At 59.2% G+C, this 17,968-nt stretch overlaps 1 protein-coding gene across 3 annotated transcripts in view; it reads left to right on the top strand.

Moving 5' to 3' along the window:
• Window positions 1-186: 186 nt before the first annotated feature.
• The window catches only part of BOP1 (BOP1 ribosomal biogenesis factor), a 30,263-nt gene continuing 12,481 nt past the window's right edge, over window positions 187-17,968 (top strand). For 2 of the 3 annotated variants that reach the window (XM_033203067.1, XM_033203066.1), the window contains exons 1-3: window positions 187-351; window positions 2,270-2,479; window positions 16,275-16,355. In XM_033203067.1, coding sequence (XP_033058958.1) covers window positions 253-351; window positions 2,270-2,479; window positions 16,275-16,355 — 390 coding nt within the window. In that variant the 5' untranslated portion in view covers window positions 187-252. The remainder of the gene's footprint in view (window positions 352-2,269; window positions 2,480-16,274; window positions 16,356-17,968) is intronic. The other variant, XM_033203068.1, reaches the window with a different exon arrangement.

The following is a 17,968-nucleotide window of genomic DNA, read 5'->3' as shown; positions in this document are numbered from 1 at the left end:
GGCGCGCTGCCGCCGCCGCCGCCGCCGCCGCCGCCGCCGCCGCCGCCCTCTCGCGTCACCCCCGGCGCGAGCACGCAGGTCCCGACCCCGCCCCGGCCCCCGGCCCCGCCGCGCGCCTGCGCGTGTTGGTCCCGCCCTCCCAATCCCCGTCCGCCAATCGGGGCCGGGCTGGGCGGGGCGCGTCCTCCTGCGCACGCGGCCCTGTCGCTGCCGGAAGCGGCTTTTCGGGTCGCGGCCGGCGCGCGGCGGAACATGGCGGGTTCGCAGGGCGCGGGGCGCACAGTGGCGCCGAGCGTGCGGCCGGAGAAGCGGCGGTCGGAGCCGGAACTGGAGCCTGAGCCCGAGCCGGAGGTGACTGCGGCGATGCGGGGCGGCGAGGCGCGTCCCTAGAGGGCCCAGCGGGCACGTGGCCGCGCTGGGGCGGGTGGGCCCGGCTGCTGTCACCTGGGCACCCGTGCCCAGTGAATCGGCCTTGGGCGTGGGCGCAGCTCCTCTATGGGGGGGTCTTAGGCAGAGCAGACTGTAGAGTGAAGGGCGGCGTCCGGGAAGCAAAGAAACGGGGGTGCAGGGAGTGGGGATAAGCGCCCCTTGCAGCAGCCTCTCCGGCCGTTCCATTTGTGCGTCCTGCCAATAAAAGGGCTCGGCTTGCGCCCCCAGTAAATGCTTAACCTACTTATACGCTAGTTAATCGCGTTTTTATGCTCATGGGATAGACATGAGAATAAGAAAACCTGAATAGAACCCAGGTTTGCTGCGTTTGCTGTATCAGAACTCTGTTGCCCTCTGCCAGCTCAGCCCCGTCTTGGTTGTGGGGATCGTCAAGTTGGGTGGTGGAGGGAATGGACAACCAGCCCCTCACAGCCCCCTCGGCCGCGCTGGGTTGTTGAAACTGCCCCGTTGCTTTGTGAAGCGAACTCAACTCATCCTGGTTCCCATGGGCTGAATGGCCCGCAGGCCGCTCTAGGCGCCAGGTTCTGCTGCTTGCACCCTTCAGCTAAATGGTCCTCAGGAGCCAGTTGTTTGCGCCCAGGCCATGCATGCCATTTCCACTAGTTATTGTGATTGTGGAGCTGACTGAGTACCAAGACACATCATGACTGTGTGAGAGAGGCATTGTGTGAACACTCAGTATATAATAGCTAATACATCTGGGTCGTACCTTAAGTGAGACTTGTAAACTTTTAGGAAAGCAGTAAAATCTAGAATTCTACATGCAACTGCTTCCATTTTCTTTTCTTTTTCTTTCTTTCTTTTTTTTTTTTTGAGATAGAGCCTTGCTCTGTTGCTCAGACTGGAGTGCAGTGGCACAATGTCGGCTCACTGCAGCTTCTACCTCCCGGGTACCTCAGCCTCCTGAATAGCTGGGATTACAGATGCCTGCCACCACCGGCTAATTTTTGTATTTTTAGTAGAGATGGTTTCACCATGTTAGCCAGGCTGGTCTTGAACTCCTGACCTCAGGTGATCCACCCCCCTCGGCCTCCCAAAGTGTTGGGATTATAGGCATGAGCCACTGTGCCTGGCCTTCAGCTGCTTCCTAAGAGTCTAAGTTCTTGTTCCACTTTTTAAGGCCAGTGAAGGACCCAAACACTGTGTGTGCTGGTGTCACGCAGCCAGCAGGGCTCTGCTCAGAGAGAGGAGTGGGTGAGTTGGTGCGTGGTTGCAACTGGAGTCTGTCATTCCTGTGACTCGTCAGCCAATCCTTTCGTTTTGCTGATCAATGGTTGGTCCCAATCTGGTTAAATGAGGCTTCTGCTTCAGGTGGTAAAAGCCCTTCGGGGACCCTGGTTCTCTTCCAGCCCCCAGCCCCTTTTCTAGTGACCTCTGACTCTGGGGCCTTGGATGCCAGCGTGAGGTGTGGAGAGGGCTTAGGCAGGCTGTGTGAGGGAACCAGTGGAGTCCAGCCTGGCCTGACCCCACAGGGCCTCTGGAGCGGCAGTGGTGGTAGAGAGCAGTGTTAGTTCTGCGCTGAGAGCTCAGCTCCAAGAGGAGGAGGTTGTCCTTGAAAAGCCCCTTCCCCGTGAGGTGCTAGGAATTAAAATGTCGATGCCAAAGGCAAGAGTCTGTCTTGTCAGTGGAGGTAGAAGATGAGGAAGGCTCAGGTTGGGTGGATGGTTTTGGTGGAAGTTTGTGACTAGAGGGATGTGGTCCTGGAGGCTGCATGGAGCTGCTGGTGGGTGCCTGGAGGGGTGAGAGGCAGCTCTTCCTGCAGTGTTCAGTGCCCCGTGCCTGGAGGGGCAGTTGTCACCAACCCAGTGTTTCCTTGCAGCCTTCTCTCCTCTGCACCTCTCCTCTCAGCCACAGCACCGGCAGCGATTCTGGCGTCTCCGACAGTGAGGAGAGTGTGTTCTCAGGCCTGGAAGATTCCGGCAGTGACAGCAGTGAGGATGATGACAAAGGCGACGAGGAGGGAAAGGACGGAGCCCTCAGTGACGAGGGCCACAGTGGGATGGAGAAGACCACTGAGGAGCAGGTGCAGGTGGGTGAGCGAGGAGCCCCCTCGAGGGCTCACCCCCATGTGCAGGTGGCCTTGGGCTTTCTGAGGCTGCCACCACACTGCCTTCTCCACTGTCCCTCAGAACCCCGAGGCCCGCGTCCCTCCTTCGCTGCACCTGGGGCACACTTGGGCTCTAGGACGCTGGTTTTCATCCCCAGTTGTGTGCTGTTCCCAGGAACTCTGAAAATCCACATGCCTGCGCCCTCCGATGATGCTTGGGAAACCCTCCTGGCAACAGGCTGGGGTTTCCTTGAGGCGGGGATTTTGCTGCCTGGGATCCAGTGGCAGGACCCAGCCAACGAGGGAGCTGAGCAGTGTGGCAGGGCTCAAGCAGGCGGCATGGGGGCCCCAGTGGAACCCTCCTGGGCCTGACCCCACAGGGCTTCAGGGGCCTGAGCAGCCCGTGGGTAGAGAGTTTGACATTGTACCTGTTGCAGCTGTGGTGGGGAGGGTGCACCCTACTCTTATTGAGAACAATAGGAGAAAAGCATTATTTAACTAAAACACAGCATGTGTTAGTTTTTATCTACTCTTTTGAGACAGAGTCTCACTCTGTCACCCAGGCTGGAGTGCAGTGGGGTGATCTTGGCTCACGGCAACCTCCATCCCCTGGGTTCAAGCAATTCTCCTGCCTCAGCCTCTCTAGTAGCTGGGATTACAGGCATATGCCACCACACCCGGCTAATTTTTGTATTTTTAGTAGAGACAGGGTTTTGCCATGTTGGCCAGGCTGGTCTCGATCTCCTGACCTCAGGTGAGCCACCATGCCCTGCCTTTTTTTTTTTTTTTTTTTTTTTCCTAAACGGAGTCTCGCTCTTGTCGCCCAGGCTGGAGTGCAGTGGGGTGATCTTGGCTCACTGCATCTTCTACCTCCCGGGTTCAAACAAGTCTCCTGTCTCAGCCTCCCGAGTAGTTGGGATTACAGGCGCCTGCCACCATGCTCGGCTAATTTTTTTTTTTTTTTTTGAGACGGAGTCTCGCTCTGTCGCCCAGGCTGGAGTGCAGTGGCCGGATCTCAGCTCACTGCAAGCTCCGCCTCCCGGGTTTACGCCATTCTCCCGCCTCAGCCTCCCGAGTAGCTGGGACTACAGGCGCCCGCCACCTCGCCCGGCTAGTTTTTTGTATTTTTTAGTAGAGATGGGGTTTCACCATGTTAGCCAGGATGGTCTCGATCTCCTGACCTCATGATCCACCCGTCTCGGCCTCCCAAAGTGCTGGGATTACAGGCTTGAGCCACCGCGCCCGGCCTTTTTTGTATGTGTAGTAGAGATGGGGTTTTGCCATGTTGCCCAGGCTGGTCTCGAACTCCTGACCTCAAGTGATCTGCCAGCCTCGGCCTCCCAAAGTGCTGGGATTACAGGTGTGAGCCACTGCACCTGGCCCAGGATTTGTTATTCTAAACATTCTGGAAATTATTTGTAAGGATTTACTCTCCCAGTAGTTTTGGTGTTCTGGAAGCTGTGGCCTTGGCAGAGGCTCCCGTAGGAGAAACCGAAGAGCCATGGCTTATTCATTGTGTGCTGGCTGTGTTGGGCTGGCTTGTTTACTAGGAAGAAAAGATTCAAAATCAGACTTAATTCAGGGTTTAATTATAACACTAACATATACAGAGAGAAAATGATGTGCTCTGTTGACAGTGGTTTGTAAGATTATGGACAACTACGTTACCCCTTCTTGAGTTTTTAAAATGACACAGTATTGGGCCAGGCACAGTGGCTCATACCTGTAATCCCAGCAGCTGGAGAGGCCAAAGTGGGAGCATCGCCTGAGCCCAGGAATCCAGGTTGCAGTGAGCTATATGATAGAGTCACTGCACTCCAGCCTGGGTGACAAACAAGACCCTGTTTCAAAAAAAAATTATAAGATACGATGTCCTGGCCGGGCGCGGTGGCTCAAGCCTGTAATCCCAGCGCTTTGGAGGCCGAGACGGGCGGATCACGAGGTCAGGAGATCGAGACCATCCTGGCTGACGTGGTGAAACCCCGTCTCTACTAAAAAATGCCAAAAAAAAAGGAAAGAAAAAACTAGCCGGGTGAGGTGGTGGGCGCCTGTAGTCCCAGCTACTCGGGAGGCTGAGGCGGGAGAATGGCATAAACCCGGGAGATGGAGCTTGCAGTGAGCTGAGATCCGGCCACTGCACTCCAGCCTGGGCGACAGAGCAAGACTCCGTCTCAAAAAAAAAAAAAAAAGATATAATATCCTGGAAAATAATTTAGATATTACAGCAGCACCATTCAGTAGGGTGGAAGCTCCCACTCAAGGCCTTCACTCCGAACCAGTGACACAGTTAGTGCTCTGATGTACATCTTTCTGGGTCTTCTGTCCCTTTTTAAATTAGGGATTTACACATTTACATGTTAACGATTTTCTTAGTAAATTCTTTTAGCTGGGTGTGGTGGCTCACACCTGTAATCCCAGCACTTTGGGAGGCCGAGGTGGATGGATCACCCGAGGTCAGGAGTTCAAGACCAGCCTGGCCAACATGGTGAAACCCTGTCTCTACTAAAAATGCAAAAATTAGCTGGGTGTGGTGGCACATGCCTGTAATCCCAGCTACTCGGGAGGCTGAGGCATTAGAATCACTTGAACCCGGCCGGGCGCGGTGGCTCAAGCCTGTAATCCCAGCACTTTGGGAGGCCGAGACGGAGGGATCACGAGGTCAGGAGATCGAGACCATCCTGGCGAACACGGTGAAACCCCGTCTCTACTAAAAAATGCAAAAAACTAGCCGGGCGAGGTGGCGGGCGCCTGTAGTCCCAGCTACTCGGGAGGCTGAGGCAGGAGAATGGCGTGAACCCGGGAGGCGGAGCTTGCAGTGAGCTGAGATCCGGCCACTGCACTCCAGCCTGGGTGACAGAGCGTGACTCTGTCTCAAAAACCAAAAAAATTTTTTCACATAATAGCATACCCAAGTACGTCCTGCGGAGTCTGGGGAGGCGCCGTCTTCTCTTCTCGCTGCTTGTCTCCTGGCCCCTGGAGCTCCAGGTCCTCTGCACTGCCAAGTGCGTGCTTACCCTGCCCATTGCCCTGCTCAGGTTTCTGTGACCACGTAACTGGCTGCCCCACGCAGGGTGTTTTCCAAAGCAACGCTGTCTGTGCTCTGTGTGCTCCGTCATTCAGCAGGGCCTGAGACGGCAAGTCCGGCCAGGCCGGCGGGGCATTCTTCAGAGTTCCCCATGCCGCTGGCTGCTGGCTGGCCCGAGGCCCTGCCTGAGGCCCTGCCCTGTTGTGGTGCGCATGCCTCTGCCACGTGTCCTGTGCTTTAGCTGAGAGGCTGAGGCCCTGCCCTGCTGTGGCGCCCATGCATCTACCTTGTGTCCTGTGCTTTAGCTGAGCGGCCGAGGCCCTGCCCGGCCGTGGCGCCCATGCATCTACCTCGTGTTCTGTGCGTTAGCTGAGGGGCACATTGGGCCCTGTTGGGGTGCTTTCAGTTCTAAAGTGTGATCCTCATGACTGGGTTTAGATTATTCCAGGTCAGGAGAATGAGTTGAGGAGGTGGGGGTGCTTTCAGCTTCTTAGTGGGAACCCCTTCCTTTTCCCCCGTTTTCCCACCCATTCATCAGAAGCCACCCAGGCACCTCGGCCTGCTGAGCGACTGCTCCCTCCTGACTCCCGTCTGTGCCCCTCTTGAATGGTGGGAGTCCTTTCCCATCGTGCCCCCCTGCAGGTGGAAACGCAGCTGGCGGCCGGGTGCTGCTTCCTGCGTGTTCTCTTGGCCGTGAGCGTGGCCACGTGAGGCCTCTCAGGGTGCCACCAAGATGGCCCTGTCATGTCCAGTTGGTGGCCTCAGGTTAGGCCTGTTTCTCTGTCATCCTGAAGCAGTCCAGGGCTCCTTACGCCTGTAACCCCGCCACCTCCCACTCATGTCGTGGGTCCAAGGGGCCGGGCCACCAGGGGCTCTGCCAGCCACGCTTGCCTGCCACAGCCATCTGGAGGAGTCTGCCCCCGATGCACCTCCCCTGATGCCCCAGCCAGTGGTTGTGGGTCTTCAACCCAAGAACCCTTCCGTTGAGTGGCTTCTAGAGTCAGTGCCCCTTGGTCTTGGGAATATACACCACAGTGACATAGCAGCTTCTCCTACACTGCTGCTAAGTGTCCTTGCTCTGCTGTGGGTGCGCCCAGGATTCTGTGATCCTGGCCAGGGCCACTCATGTGGTCTTGCAGACAGTTCCTGTCTCCCTCCTGTTGCTGTTTCCTCCACAGTGGTTGGCAGGACATGGCCCCTGTGGCCTCTGCCTTGTGTGTCTGAAGGACACCCCAGCCACAGCGTCACGTCAGACTGGAGCAGTGGCGGGTGGGGCTGGGCCTCAGGCAACATGCATGTGTCACGTCACGGACACTCAGGCAGCGTCACGTCAGACTGGAGCAGTGGCGGGTGGGGCTGGGCCTCAGGCAACATGCGTGTGTCACGTCTCGGACACTCAGGCAGCGTCACGTCAGACTGGAGCAGTGGCGGATGGGGCTGGGCCTCAGGCAACATGCGTGTGTCACGTCACGGACACTCAGGCAGCGTCACGTCAGACTGGAGCAGTGGCGGATGGGGCTGGGCATCAGGCAACGTGTGTGTCACGTCACTGACAGGCAGCGTCACGTCAGACTGGAGCAGTGGCGGGATGGGGCTGGGCCTCAGGCAACATGCGTGTGTCACGTCTCGGACACTCAGGCAGCGTCACGTCAGACAAACAGTGGCGGATGGGGCTGGGCATCAGGCAACATGTGTGTCACGTCATGGACACCTCAGGGCCACATGAAGTCAGGCCGGGCGAGAGCCTCACTCCCCAGGCCGCCCAGCCCTCAGTGGATGTACCTGGCCTAGGTGGTGCTGTGAGGAAGGGGCTGTGTGACTGGCATGGGAGGGAGCTGGGGCTTTGTCTCTGCCATCCTGGCAGCAATGCGACTGATGGGTCACCTTCAGAGAGCCTCCTTCATAAATCTGATTCCAAGTGTGTGCCCCATGCCACCCCAGACAGGCCGGGGCGCCCTGCGGAGCACCCCACCGTGGGAGGCCCTTGTAGCAGGGAGCCCGGTGACTGCTGGGGTCAGCTGCTGGCAGCCCCTGTGGAGACCTGGTCTGGGGGGGCAAGGATGGGCGTGCGTCTGGCTTCAGTGCTGGGCCACAGGCTTCCCTCTGGCGTTCTGCCCTCAGGCCTTTGGCGTTGACACGCCCTTGAGCCTGCCTTCTTGTGAAGGGCTGTGGAATCACACAGCATTCATGGAGCAGGCGCACCTGGCATTGTAGGGCCCTTGAGGATGCTCAGGTGATCCTAAGGGCATGCCAGGGAATGAGTCTCCCACCTTTCCCTCCTGGCTCCTGTTGCCGCGTCCAGGCAACTACTGTTTCCAGTGCTGAAGTCTCTTTCCGGGACATTCTAGACACATCCAAGCTCGCACAGGTTTTGAATGGTTGTTTCCTAAGAGAAAGGGCAGCCGTGCGCTGTCTCGGGATGGTTCTGTCCGGGAGGCGGTGGCTCTGGTGTGGACGTGCTTGGTGCCTGCAGAGTGGCTGGCAGCTCGGCCTCACCAGCTCAGTGGGTGGGCAGTTGCAGGCTTCGGCTCTTACAGTTGGCCTGACAAGAACGTGTTGTTTCTCACATGTGCACCATTCTTGGGATAAATTCCAAGAGAATTTCTGGGTCAAAGGGTAAATGCTTTTTTTTTGAGACAGGGTCCCACTCTGTCACTCAGGCTGGAGGGCAGTGGTGCGATTTTGGCTTACCAAAACCTCAACTTCCTGGGCTCAAGGGATCCTCCTACCTCAGCCTCCCGCCACCATGCCTGGCTAGTTTTTTTTTTTTTTTGGAGACAGAGTCTTGCTCTGTTGCCCAGGCTGGAGTGCAGTGGTGCGATCCCGGCTCACTGCAAGCTCCGCTTCTCGGGTTCAAGTGATTCTTCTGCCTCAGCTTCTAGCGAGGCAGGGATTACAGGCACCTGTCACCACGCCCGGCTAATGTTTGTGGGGTTTTTTGTTTGTTTTTTGAGACGGAGTCTCGCTCTGTCACCCAGGCTGGAGTACAGTGGCGCAATCTCGGCTCACTGCAAGCTCCGCCTCCCGGGTTCATGCCATTCTCCTGTCTCAGCCTCCCGAGTAGCTGGGACTATAGGCACCTGCCACCACGTGTGGCTAATTTTTCTATTTTTAGTAGAGACAGAGTTTCACTGTGTTAGCCAGGATGGTCTCGATCTCCTGACCTCGTGATCTGCCCACTTCAGACTCCCAAAGTGCTGGGATTACAGGTGTGAGGTACCGCGCCCGGCCTAATATTTGTATTTTTAGGAGAGACGGGGTTTCACCATGTTGGCTGGGCTGGTCTCGAACTCCTGACCTCAAGTGATCCACCTGCTGTGGCCTCCCGAAGTGCTGGGATGACAGGGTGAGCCGCCGCGCCCGGCTGTCAGTGCATTCAATTTTGAACGTGCTTGGAGCGTCCCTCTGTGTGGTGGTGATGCCGTGCGCTCCTGCAGCCGCCCCCAGCTGCTTTCCCGCCACCAGCATCCCTCATGATGTTGCTGCTTCATCTTTTCCTCTTGTTTAGTGATGTTTTTCTTTGATTAAGAATGAGGCCCGTGGCCAGGCGTGGTGGCTCACGCCTGTAATCCCAGCACTTTGGGAGGCCGAGGCGGGCAGATCACAAGGTCAGGAGATCGAGATCATCCTGGCGAACACGGTGAAACCCTGACTCTACTAAAAATAGAAAAATTAGCCGGGCGAGGTGGCGGGCGCCTGTAGTCCCAGCTACTCGGAAGGCTGAGTCAGGAGAATGGCGGGAACCCGGGAGGCGGAGCTTGCAGTGAGCCGAGATCGCGCCACTGCACTCCAGCCTGGGCGACAGAACCAGACTCCGTCTCAAAAAAAAAAAAAAAGAAAAAAGAAAAAAGAATGAGGCTCGCACAGCTGGGCTTAACTGAAAAAATAAAAATAAAAAGAATGAGTCACAAGCCGGGCCCAGTGGCTCACACCTGTAATCCCAGTACTTTGGGAGGCCAAGGCAGGTGGATCTCTTGAGCCCAGAAGTTCAAGACCAGCCTGTGCCATATAGTGAGACCCCATTTTTACAGAAAATTTAATAAACGAGCCGGGCGTGGCAATGCATGCTCGTGGTCCCAGTCCCGGAAGCCCTTCTGTCTTCCCTTTGGTGGGATCATCCGTGTACTTACCTGGCTGGAAACCCTCATGGTTGTTGCCCAAGGGCAGGACAGCTAGCTGGTTCTTGTCATTTTGGTCTGAGCTCCCTGGGCCAGGAGTCCTTTGCTGTTTTCTGTTTGTTATCTGCCGCCATAACAAACTGCCCCAAACCATAGAGCCTTTCTTTTTTTTTTTTTTTTTTGAGACAAGAGTTTTTTGTTCTTGTCACCCAGGCTGGAGTGCAATGGCACGATCTCGGCTCACTGCAACCTCCGCCTCCTGGGTTCAAGTGATTCTTGTGCCTCAGCCTCCTGAGTAGCTGCGATTACAGGTGCCCATCACCACGCTTGGGTAATTTTTTTTTTTTTCTGTATTTTTTGTAGAGAGGGGGTGTCACCATGTTGGCCAGGCTGGTCTTGAACTCCTGACCTCAGGTGATCCGCCTGCCTCGGCCTCCCAAGGTGTTGGGATTATAGGTGTGAGCCACCGTGCCTGGCCACTATAGTGCCTTTCAACAACAAGCATTTGCTGTCTGTTTCTGGGGTCAGGAGTCCTGGCGTTTTGTGCAGTTCACTCGAGGAACAGGGCCTGGCTGTGCCCTTCCCAGCTCCTCCCCTGACTGTTGGCACGAGGAGCTCAGGAGTGAAGGTGAAGAAGGGTGCTCTGTGTCTGGGAGTGGTCGATGGATAGGGATGAGGGCGGGGACAGGGCCCGGGAAGATGGGGCGGGGCTGTACCTCCCCTTTCCCTTCCTGGGGTATCTGGTCTTGGCCACAGCAGGGCCCACAGCTGTTGCTAGTAGCCTGCTTGGGGCCAGTGGGTTTGATTTATTTTTGTGTATGTGTGGTTTGGGGGCAGGCATCCCTTCCCACCCCTCACGTCCCTGCTACAGCGACCCCTTTTTCTGGGTCCACCTGCTCTGGCCAGCCTTACCCCGGTGCCCACCCCATCTCCAGCCTCCCTGCCTGGGGCCTGGTAGTCCTGCCTCTTAATTGCGTTCCGTGCTACCTACGTGACCTGAGAATTCTGTCTCCTGCCCTGGTTCCTACTCCCTGGGACCTTCTCCAGCCCCTGCCCTTCCCGCTGTTGACCGTGTCTGTGAGCCGTCCCACTGGGGGGCCGTCCCACTGGAGGGGCGCCCTGGGCTGGGTGCCCCCAGCTCTCCACTGACCAGTTGGGGAGGATCCTGCCTCCTGCCGGCCTGTGCCTCGCTCCCTGTGCCCCCTCCAGCAGCGCACGGCGGCGGCTGGGCCAGAGTGAGGACTGGTTGCAGCGCCGTCTCTTTGTCACTGGTGCCTGGCGGGTCTGTGGGGTCCGTGCACTCGGAGCTGCTTTGTCCCTTCTGTGCGGTGCCTGGCGGGTCTGTGGGGTCCGTGCGCTCGGAGCTGCTTTTTGTCCCTTCTGTGCGGTGCCTGGCGGGTCTGTGGGGTCCGTGCGCTCGGAGCTGCTTTGTCCCTTCTGTGCGGTGCCTGGCGGGTCTGTGGGGTCCGTGCGCTCGGAGCTGCTTTGTCCCTTCTGTGCGGTGCCTGGCGGGTCTGTGGGGTCCGTGCGCTCGGAGCTGCTTTGTCCCTTCTGTGCGGTGCCTGGCGGGTCTGTGGGGTCCGTGCGCTCGGAGCTGCTTTGTCCCTTCTGTGCGGTGCCTGGCGGGTCTGTGGGGTCCGTGCGCTCGAGCTGCTTTGTCCCTTCTGTGCGGTGCCTGGCGGGTCTGTGGGGTCCGTGCACTCGGAGCTGCTTTGTCCCTTCTGTGCGGTGCCTGGCGGGTCTGTGGGGTCCGTGCACTCGGAGCTGCTTTTTGTCCCTTCTGTGCTCATTTTGGTTCAGTTTTTCCCCCTGTGCTTGGCTTTGTCTTTTTATTTACCTGAGTTTTTTCTTTTCATTCTTTTGTGCAGAAGTTTCTGTTTTTATCAATTTAATCTGCTTGCCACAGTCAAGAATGTGAGAAAAGACTGGGTGTGGTGAGCCAAACCTGTAATCCCAGCACTTTGGGAGGCCGAGGCAGGTCGATCACTTGAGGAGGTCGAGACCAGCGCAGCCGACATGGTGAAACCTTGTGTGAATCGCTTGAGCCTGAGGCGGAAGTTGGAGAAAGCTGAGATCATGCCACTGCACTCCATCTGGGGTGACAGTGAGTGAGACTGTCTTGAAAGAAAAAAACACAAGTAAGAGAAAGCCTAAGACCTAGTATTAAAGTGACAGTTCCAGATCTCCTGCCTCAGCCTCCTGCTGGGATTACAGGTAAGCACCACTACGCCCAGCTAATTTTTTGTATTTTTAGTAGAGACGGGGTTTTCCATGTTGGCCAGACTGGTCTTGAACTCTTAATCTCAACTGATTCGCCTGCCCAGGCCTCCCAGAGTGCTGGGATGACAGGCGTGAGCCACCGGGCCCGGCCTTCCTAGAGAATGTAAGGATTGTTCGGCCTGTGCCGGAGCATAATGCAGACTCTTGGTCAGGGGATCCCGCCAGCGTCTTAGCAAAGGCTCTGGGAATGGCAGGCGGTAGGGCGTGTAGCTGCAGTGTGGGAACCCTGGACTCGGGCCCCCTGTTGCTGTGGTTCTGGGGTCTGGGCGCTGGTGCTGTCTGCTGGAGAGTGGTCTGGGGCTGCAGCTCTGTGGAGTCTGGAAAAGGCTGCCCAGCGACTCTCACCAGCTGGTTAGTGGAGCCCACCGTGGGCTAAGTTGCCTGGATGTGGACCCCAGAGCTGGGGATGGGACCAGGGCCCAGGGCTGGTGGTGGACTCCGCTCTTGCCTCTGTCCGTGGCCTTGCTTTGGGTTCTTTTGAAGACTGCTGGCTCCAAGCTTCTTGGCCCCGTGGGGGAATCAGGCAGCTGTTCTGCCATCTGTCCTGGCACTTTGCAGCATCAAACAGATATTTTGTAGCATTCTGGATTCGAGGGGTCAGAGTTCAGGCCGAAAGCAGTAGGGTCAGTACACCCCAGTACAGTGTCGCGCTGGGGGGCCGGGGAGCCCCAGAGGGTTCTGGTACATTCCACCTGAGGAAGATTGACACTCGGCTCACATCCTGTGCTCCGGGCCTTGGGTGAGGATCTCAGGCGAGCACAGCCAGGCCTCTTGTGCATCCAGACCGTCCCTGACAGCCATGTTCACGCAGGGTACCCCTGTCCAGCCGTCCCCCTCCCAGGGCTCAGGGCTGCAAGGACACCGTCTTCTGTGATGGGCAGAGCAGCACGGCACTCACGACCTCAGCCCAGAATCCTGTGGCGTCAGTGTGGGCTGCCTCCCTTGGGTGGGTAAAGCAGCCACAGGCCCACCCAGATTTGCGGGGAGGGGGACATAGACTCTGTCTCTTGATGTGATGAGAATCAAAGGTTTGTGGCTGCGTTTCAAAATGGTCATAGTCACCTTATGCTTGCCAGATACTCTTCCCCCAAGGCTCCTCAGAACCTCATTCCACAGCCAGGGTCTCATCTAAACCAGGCCTGGCACATGGGAGTCCTTGGGCCCCCCTCTGCACCGCTGTCTGCAGTGGGGCACCAGGTCACACTGGAGTGATCTCTGGTCTGTGTGGCTGGGCGCATGGCTGGTGGTCTTGGCCGTGGTGGTCTTGGAGCCTGTGGCGGTCGTGGCCCATGATGGTCGTGGCCTGTGATGGTCAGGGCCCATGGTGGTCTAAGGGGCCTGTGGCAGTCATGGCTTGTGGTGGTCTTGGCCCACAGTGGTCTTCAGGCCCGTGGTGATCTTGGGGCCTGTGGTGGTCGTGGCCTGTGGTGGTCTTGAGGCCTGTGGTGGTCGTGGCCTGTGGTGGTCTTGAGGCCAGTGGTGGTTGTGGCCATGGTGGTCTTGGGGCTGCTGGTGGCAGCACACATGGCCAGTGCCTCGTGCAGGGTTGGTCTCCATGCCTGGGAATGACCCTGCCACTCTTGGGCTCTTCCCCGTAGTTACCTTCCTTTTCTCTGAGATAAAAAGGGATGTTTTTCGGTGTGTATTTTCTCTGGGCTTTTCAGTTCCTGGTGATGTACTTTCTTTAAAACAAAACGTGGGTTTCCTAGGTACCTGTTGATGAGTCGTTGCTGCCAGATGAGCCATCAGCACAGAGCTCTTGGATGCCAGCCGTCTCTGTGCTGGGCACCCTGCGACTAGCGTGGGCAGGGCCCTGGGGATCCTTGGCAGTGCTGAGGTGCCAGGTGTGGGGTCCATGGTGCGGCGCTGGGTTCTCTTGGTCTCCTTGGCACCCTGACAGCGATGCTCTGGCTCTGGTCTCCGGGCACGTTGGTACTGCTTCCCTCCTGCCGTCCACGTCCCCAGCAGAACCCTCTTGTGGGCGGCCCTGGGAGCAGAGTTGTCTTCCCACCGACCCAGGACACCGCAGCTCTGTTGCCGTCCTCTCCCAGGAGGTGAAGGGAGAGCCCGTGTCACATGCCTGGTTGGTGGCAGTGGGGCATGGCCTGACTGGCCTGATGCTGGGCAGGGGAGGCTCTGGTGCAGTCACAGTAGGGGACTCCTGCGCTTGGACACCATTGCTGGCTGGCTGAACCCGCTGTGGGTTTCTCCCTTTGTTCCTCATGGTGACATTCTAGCCCTTGGGCTGGGCAGAGGCCATAGAGGGTTCAGGGACTGCAGCAGCCTTTCCCGGGCCCCAGCGGCCCTGGCACCCTGTCCTGCGCTCCCTGTCAGCAGCTCCCTGCCCACCGGTCAGTCCTTCTGACCCACCTGCCTCTGCCCAGTGGCGCTCGCCTGCGCTCTCTCTCAGCGCTGCTTCACCCTCACACAACTCTCCGGCTCCATCAGGCTCAGCCCCTCCTCAGGAACCCCTGCACGTGGACCCCGCATCCCTTGTGTCCCCCAGCAGCGGAGGTCCTCAGTCAGGCGGCACACCACTGTGGGTGGTGCTGGAGGCCCTGGAGGACCTGGGCTGACTCCAGGCATGGGCGTGGCGGGAGAAGGTCCTGTCCCCAGGAGTCCGGAGCATGGCGTGGGCTCGTGTTCCGTTGTCTGTGTCGTTAGGGTTTTAGTGGCCTTTTCCTCTAATTTTTACATTTAAAAAAATATGTTCAATGCCCCGCAGCATTTGCCTCCAAAATCTGAAGGGGCCTTCTAGGTCAGGCAGTTCCCAGCAGAGGCCTCCCCTGCCCACGTCGCCCCTGCCCGCACCGCACCGCCCCTGCCCGCACCGCACCGCCCCTGCCCTTCGGGCGCTGGGCCTGGCTGAGCGCTGTCGCCCCCTGGTGGACTCAGTGTGCCCCACAGCTGTCCCACGGGGATGCTGTGCCCCTGGACACCCAGCCCTTCCCAAGGGCGCCTCTGCCCCCTGTTCAGAGCCTGCCTGTGCCGTGGCCTGTCCACATCCAGCACAGGGGCTACGGGGCACAGAGTGCTGGGTGACACGTCTTTTGTCCACCTGCCAGGACCCTGGGACTGTGGCCCATGAGCACCGAGGCTGGGACTCCGGGGTATGGTGCTTCAGCCCTGGCCACTGCGAGCGGTCGGAAGCCCAGCCCGATACCCATGCAGCAGAGGCCAGGTGGGGGCAGCTGACCACCACTTGGTGTGGAACTGCCCTTGTGCAGGTCTGGGGCTTGGGGCCGGGGCCTCGTGTCTGCCGCGGCTCTGGGGGCTTGTGTGCTCCAGGCAGGGGCAAGAGCTCAGTGTCACTGGGTGCCCCAGGCCACTGTCAGCGGCAGGGGGAGACGTGGAAACTGAATCCTTCCTTGTTCCTGGCCTGGGAAAAAACTTAGTCTCCCATCTCTCTATATTGAAGGAAAAAACAGGCAGGGGAGGGGCCCAGGCCGGAGGGAAGAGGGGCTGGGGCGGGGGTGGGGGCGTGCCCGCCCTCGCTCTGGGGTTCCTGCGCCCGAGCACTTTACTGCCCCCACGGGTGAGAGGTGGCCTGTTTTCCCCATCAACCTTGGTTCCGCCAGTAAACCCGATCCGGTTGGAGCCATCCTCACCTCCACAGTTGAGGGCAGAATCTGTTTTCCAGCTTGGGGCGTGAATTCTCAGTGGCGCCCACTCTGTGACCCGGTGGGATGGGGTCGGCCTAGGCTGAGGATGTGGTGGGTGGGAGGATGCTGGGCGCCAGGGAGCCTGTGGGGGCTGCAGACCTTCTGAGCGTTTGGGGCCCTGTCTGGGCCCCCTGCTGGCTGGACTGGGCTGGACATGGCCCCTGAGATGGGTGGACAGTGTATGTGCCCCGCCCCTTCAAGGGCATTGCCCCCAGTGACGCTGCTGTGACAGCTGTGTCTGCTCCTTCCCCCAACCATGTTGCCCCCGTCCCAGGCGGGGCTGGGCAGGAGCCCCATGTGGGCCCTCAGGGAGGAGTCCTGCGGCTTTGACATGAATGGGGGTACGGGGTGGTTGGTGGTGGGTGGGCGTCTTAGTCCTCAGCTGGAGGCTTTGCTCCTGACTGCCCCAGTGGCCTCCGTGTCTAGCCTGACCCGGGTCAGCCTAGGGACAGAGGCCTGGGGAGGCTGCAGTCCAGCCCTTATAGAGGACAGGGCCGTGGTGCCGGGCGCCAGCCACGGCCCCCAGAGGCCCCCTTATTGCTGGGTGTTCTTGGCCTTGTGCTAAGGCCTGGGCCAGGCTGGAGCCGCTCAGAGATTTGGGGCGGGGGTGGGCTTCCCGGGTCTGGGATCCCCCCAAGGTCAAAGGACATGCTGTATCCCCTGAAGTAACCATTTTCCTCCTCTCTCTGCAGGACGGCAGCCCTGGCCCGAGGACAGAGGTGGCGAGCGCCCGAATTGGGGATGAGTACGCGGAGGACAGCTCTGATGAGGAGGTGGGGCTGGAGCTGCTTTCCCACTGGGCAGGGTGGGGCATCTTCCATCACAGCCTAGCAGGTGCTGGGCGTTGGGGCCGTGGTTGCCCTGGGGGGTGCTGGGACCTGCCCGCAGGTGGGCCACACTGTTGGGGCCGCAGCAAGGCTCCAGAGGCCCGCGTGGGCGTCCTGGCTTGGGGCCCTGTTCCCCGTCTGCAGGAGCGATTTCGGGGTCTGGGACACAAGACTGCAATGTATGTGTGTCATCATTGCCTGTGAAGGGGAAGGACCTGGGTGTGGCTCCATGTCCCTGTGTCAGCCCTGGCCTGTGGACAGGCCCCGGGGCTCCTGTGTCTTCTGCAGGGTGGCTGGGGGCTCCCTGGAGACAGTGTACATGGTCTGGGTAGGGGTCATGGGCATGGGTGGTGCTCCTGTCGTGTGTGCTGTGTGGGGAGCCACATTTTGGCTGTGGGCCAGGCGGGCAGGACAGGGCCATGGCTGCCTCCTGATGTCCTGATGTTCTGGCAGTGGTGGCCCTTCCCTTCCCCTGGAGTCCCCCCCAGCCCCTGGTGGTGGCTGATGTGGGCTGGGGTCATTGACTCTGACCTCTGAGTGAGTCCCAGGAGCACATCTCAGGAGGGGTTGGAGGTCGGCTGTTTCTCATAAGGAGCTTGCAGGCGAAGGGGGACGCGTGCTGCCGGGCTGGGCTCTGCTGGCATGGAGAGGCTGGCACCGGGCTGGGCTCTGCCGGCGTGGAGAGGCTGGGACGGGCTGTGTCCAGGAGCAGATTTGGCTGCGGGGGGCTGCCCTCATTTGGGAGAGTCTGGAAGCTCTGAGAAGCTCTGAGGCCAGAGGCAGTGCCTGCCTGTACCCTCCTCAGTGTGGCGTGGCCCCAGGGTGGGACTGTGGTCCCCGTGGAGCACCTGGGTGTGAGGCGGAGGCCCCTTTGGGCCCTGGGGGCTGCGGGGGAAGGAGAAGGCTTTGGTGTAGGGCCTTCCCGAAGGAGCTCTTCCTCCCTGCCTGTCAGGGGCTGTCCTCTCGGGGCCTGGGGGAGACACGCGTCCCCCTCCCGCCAGGTTCCTCCCCCATCCTTCAGCTCTCTTGGCTGTGGCTGCAGGAGCCTTGGCCGCCCGCCCGATCCGGTCTCTGCTGCGCGTTCAGAGAACAGAGACAAAACAAAATAAATTGGTTTCCTGGCCGGAGCAGCGAGCTCACTCAGAGAGGGGGGGCCACGCCGCGCGCTCCCTGCCTGTCTCCCCTCCCCCTCCCAGGGGCTCTGGCTGTCGGCAGCCACATCCTGTCGGCTACTTTTTTATATTTGGTATTTTGAGAAATCGATGATGATTGTAAACGGAGTGCGGAGGCCGGGGGAGGGGCCTCGGCAGGGCCTGTGGGACCCTGCTGCCCCTGGGGGTGCTTTGCCAGGCCTGTCCAGTGCCACCGCCGCCTGCCGGGTGGGCAGCCCCCTGCTGTGCCGGGAGGAAGCCGGCCAGGGATGTGGGGGCTGCTTCCTCCAGTGATGACTATCCCACATGTTGGTCTTGAGTGACGGCGAGGGAGCCGGGGTGCCGCCCGGTGCTCCTGCCAGCACAGCCGGCCAGCGGCTCGAGGGGGCGGCAGAGCTCAGCTTTCAG

Source organism: Trachypithecus francoisi, unplaced genomic scaffold (assembly GCF_009764315.1).
Source record: "Trachypithecus francoisi isolate TF-2019V2 unplaced genomic scaffold, Tfra_2.0 Lachesis_group7, whole genome shotgun sequence".
In the NCBI taxonomy this organism is placed as follows: Eukaryota; Metazoa; Chordata; class Mammalia; order Primates; family Cercopithecidae; genus Trachypithecus; species Trachypithecus francoisi.
Note: the sequence above shows the minus strand (reverse complement) of the source record. Positions and strands in the feature narration are given on the sequence as shown.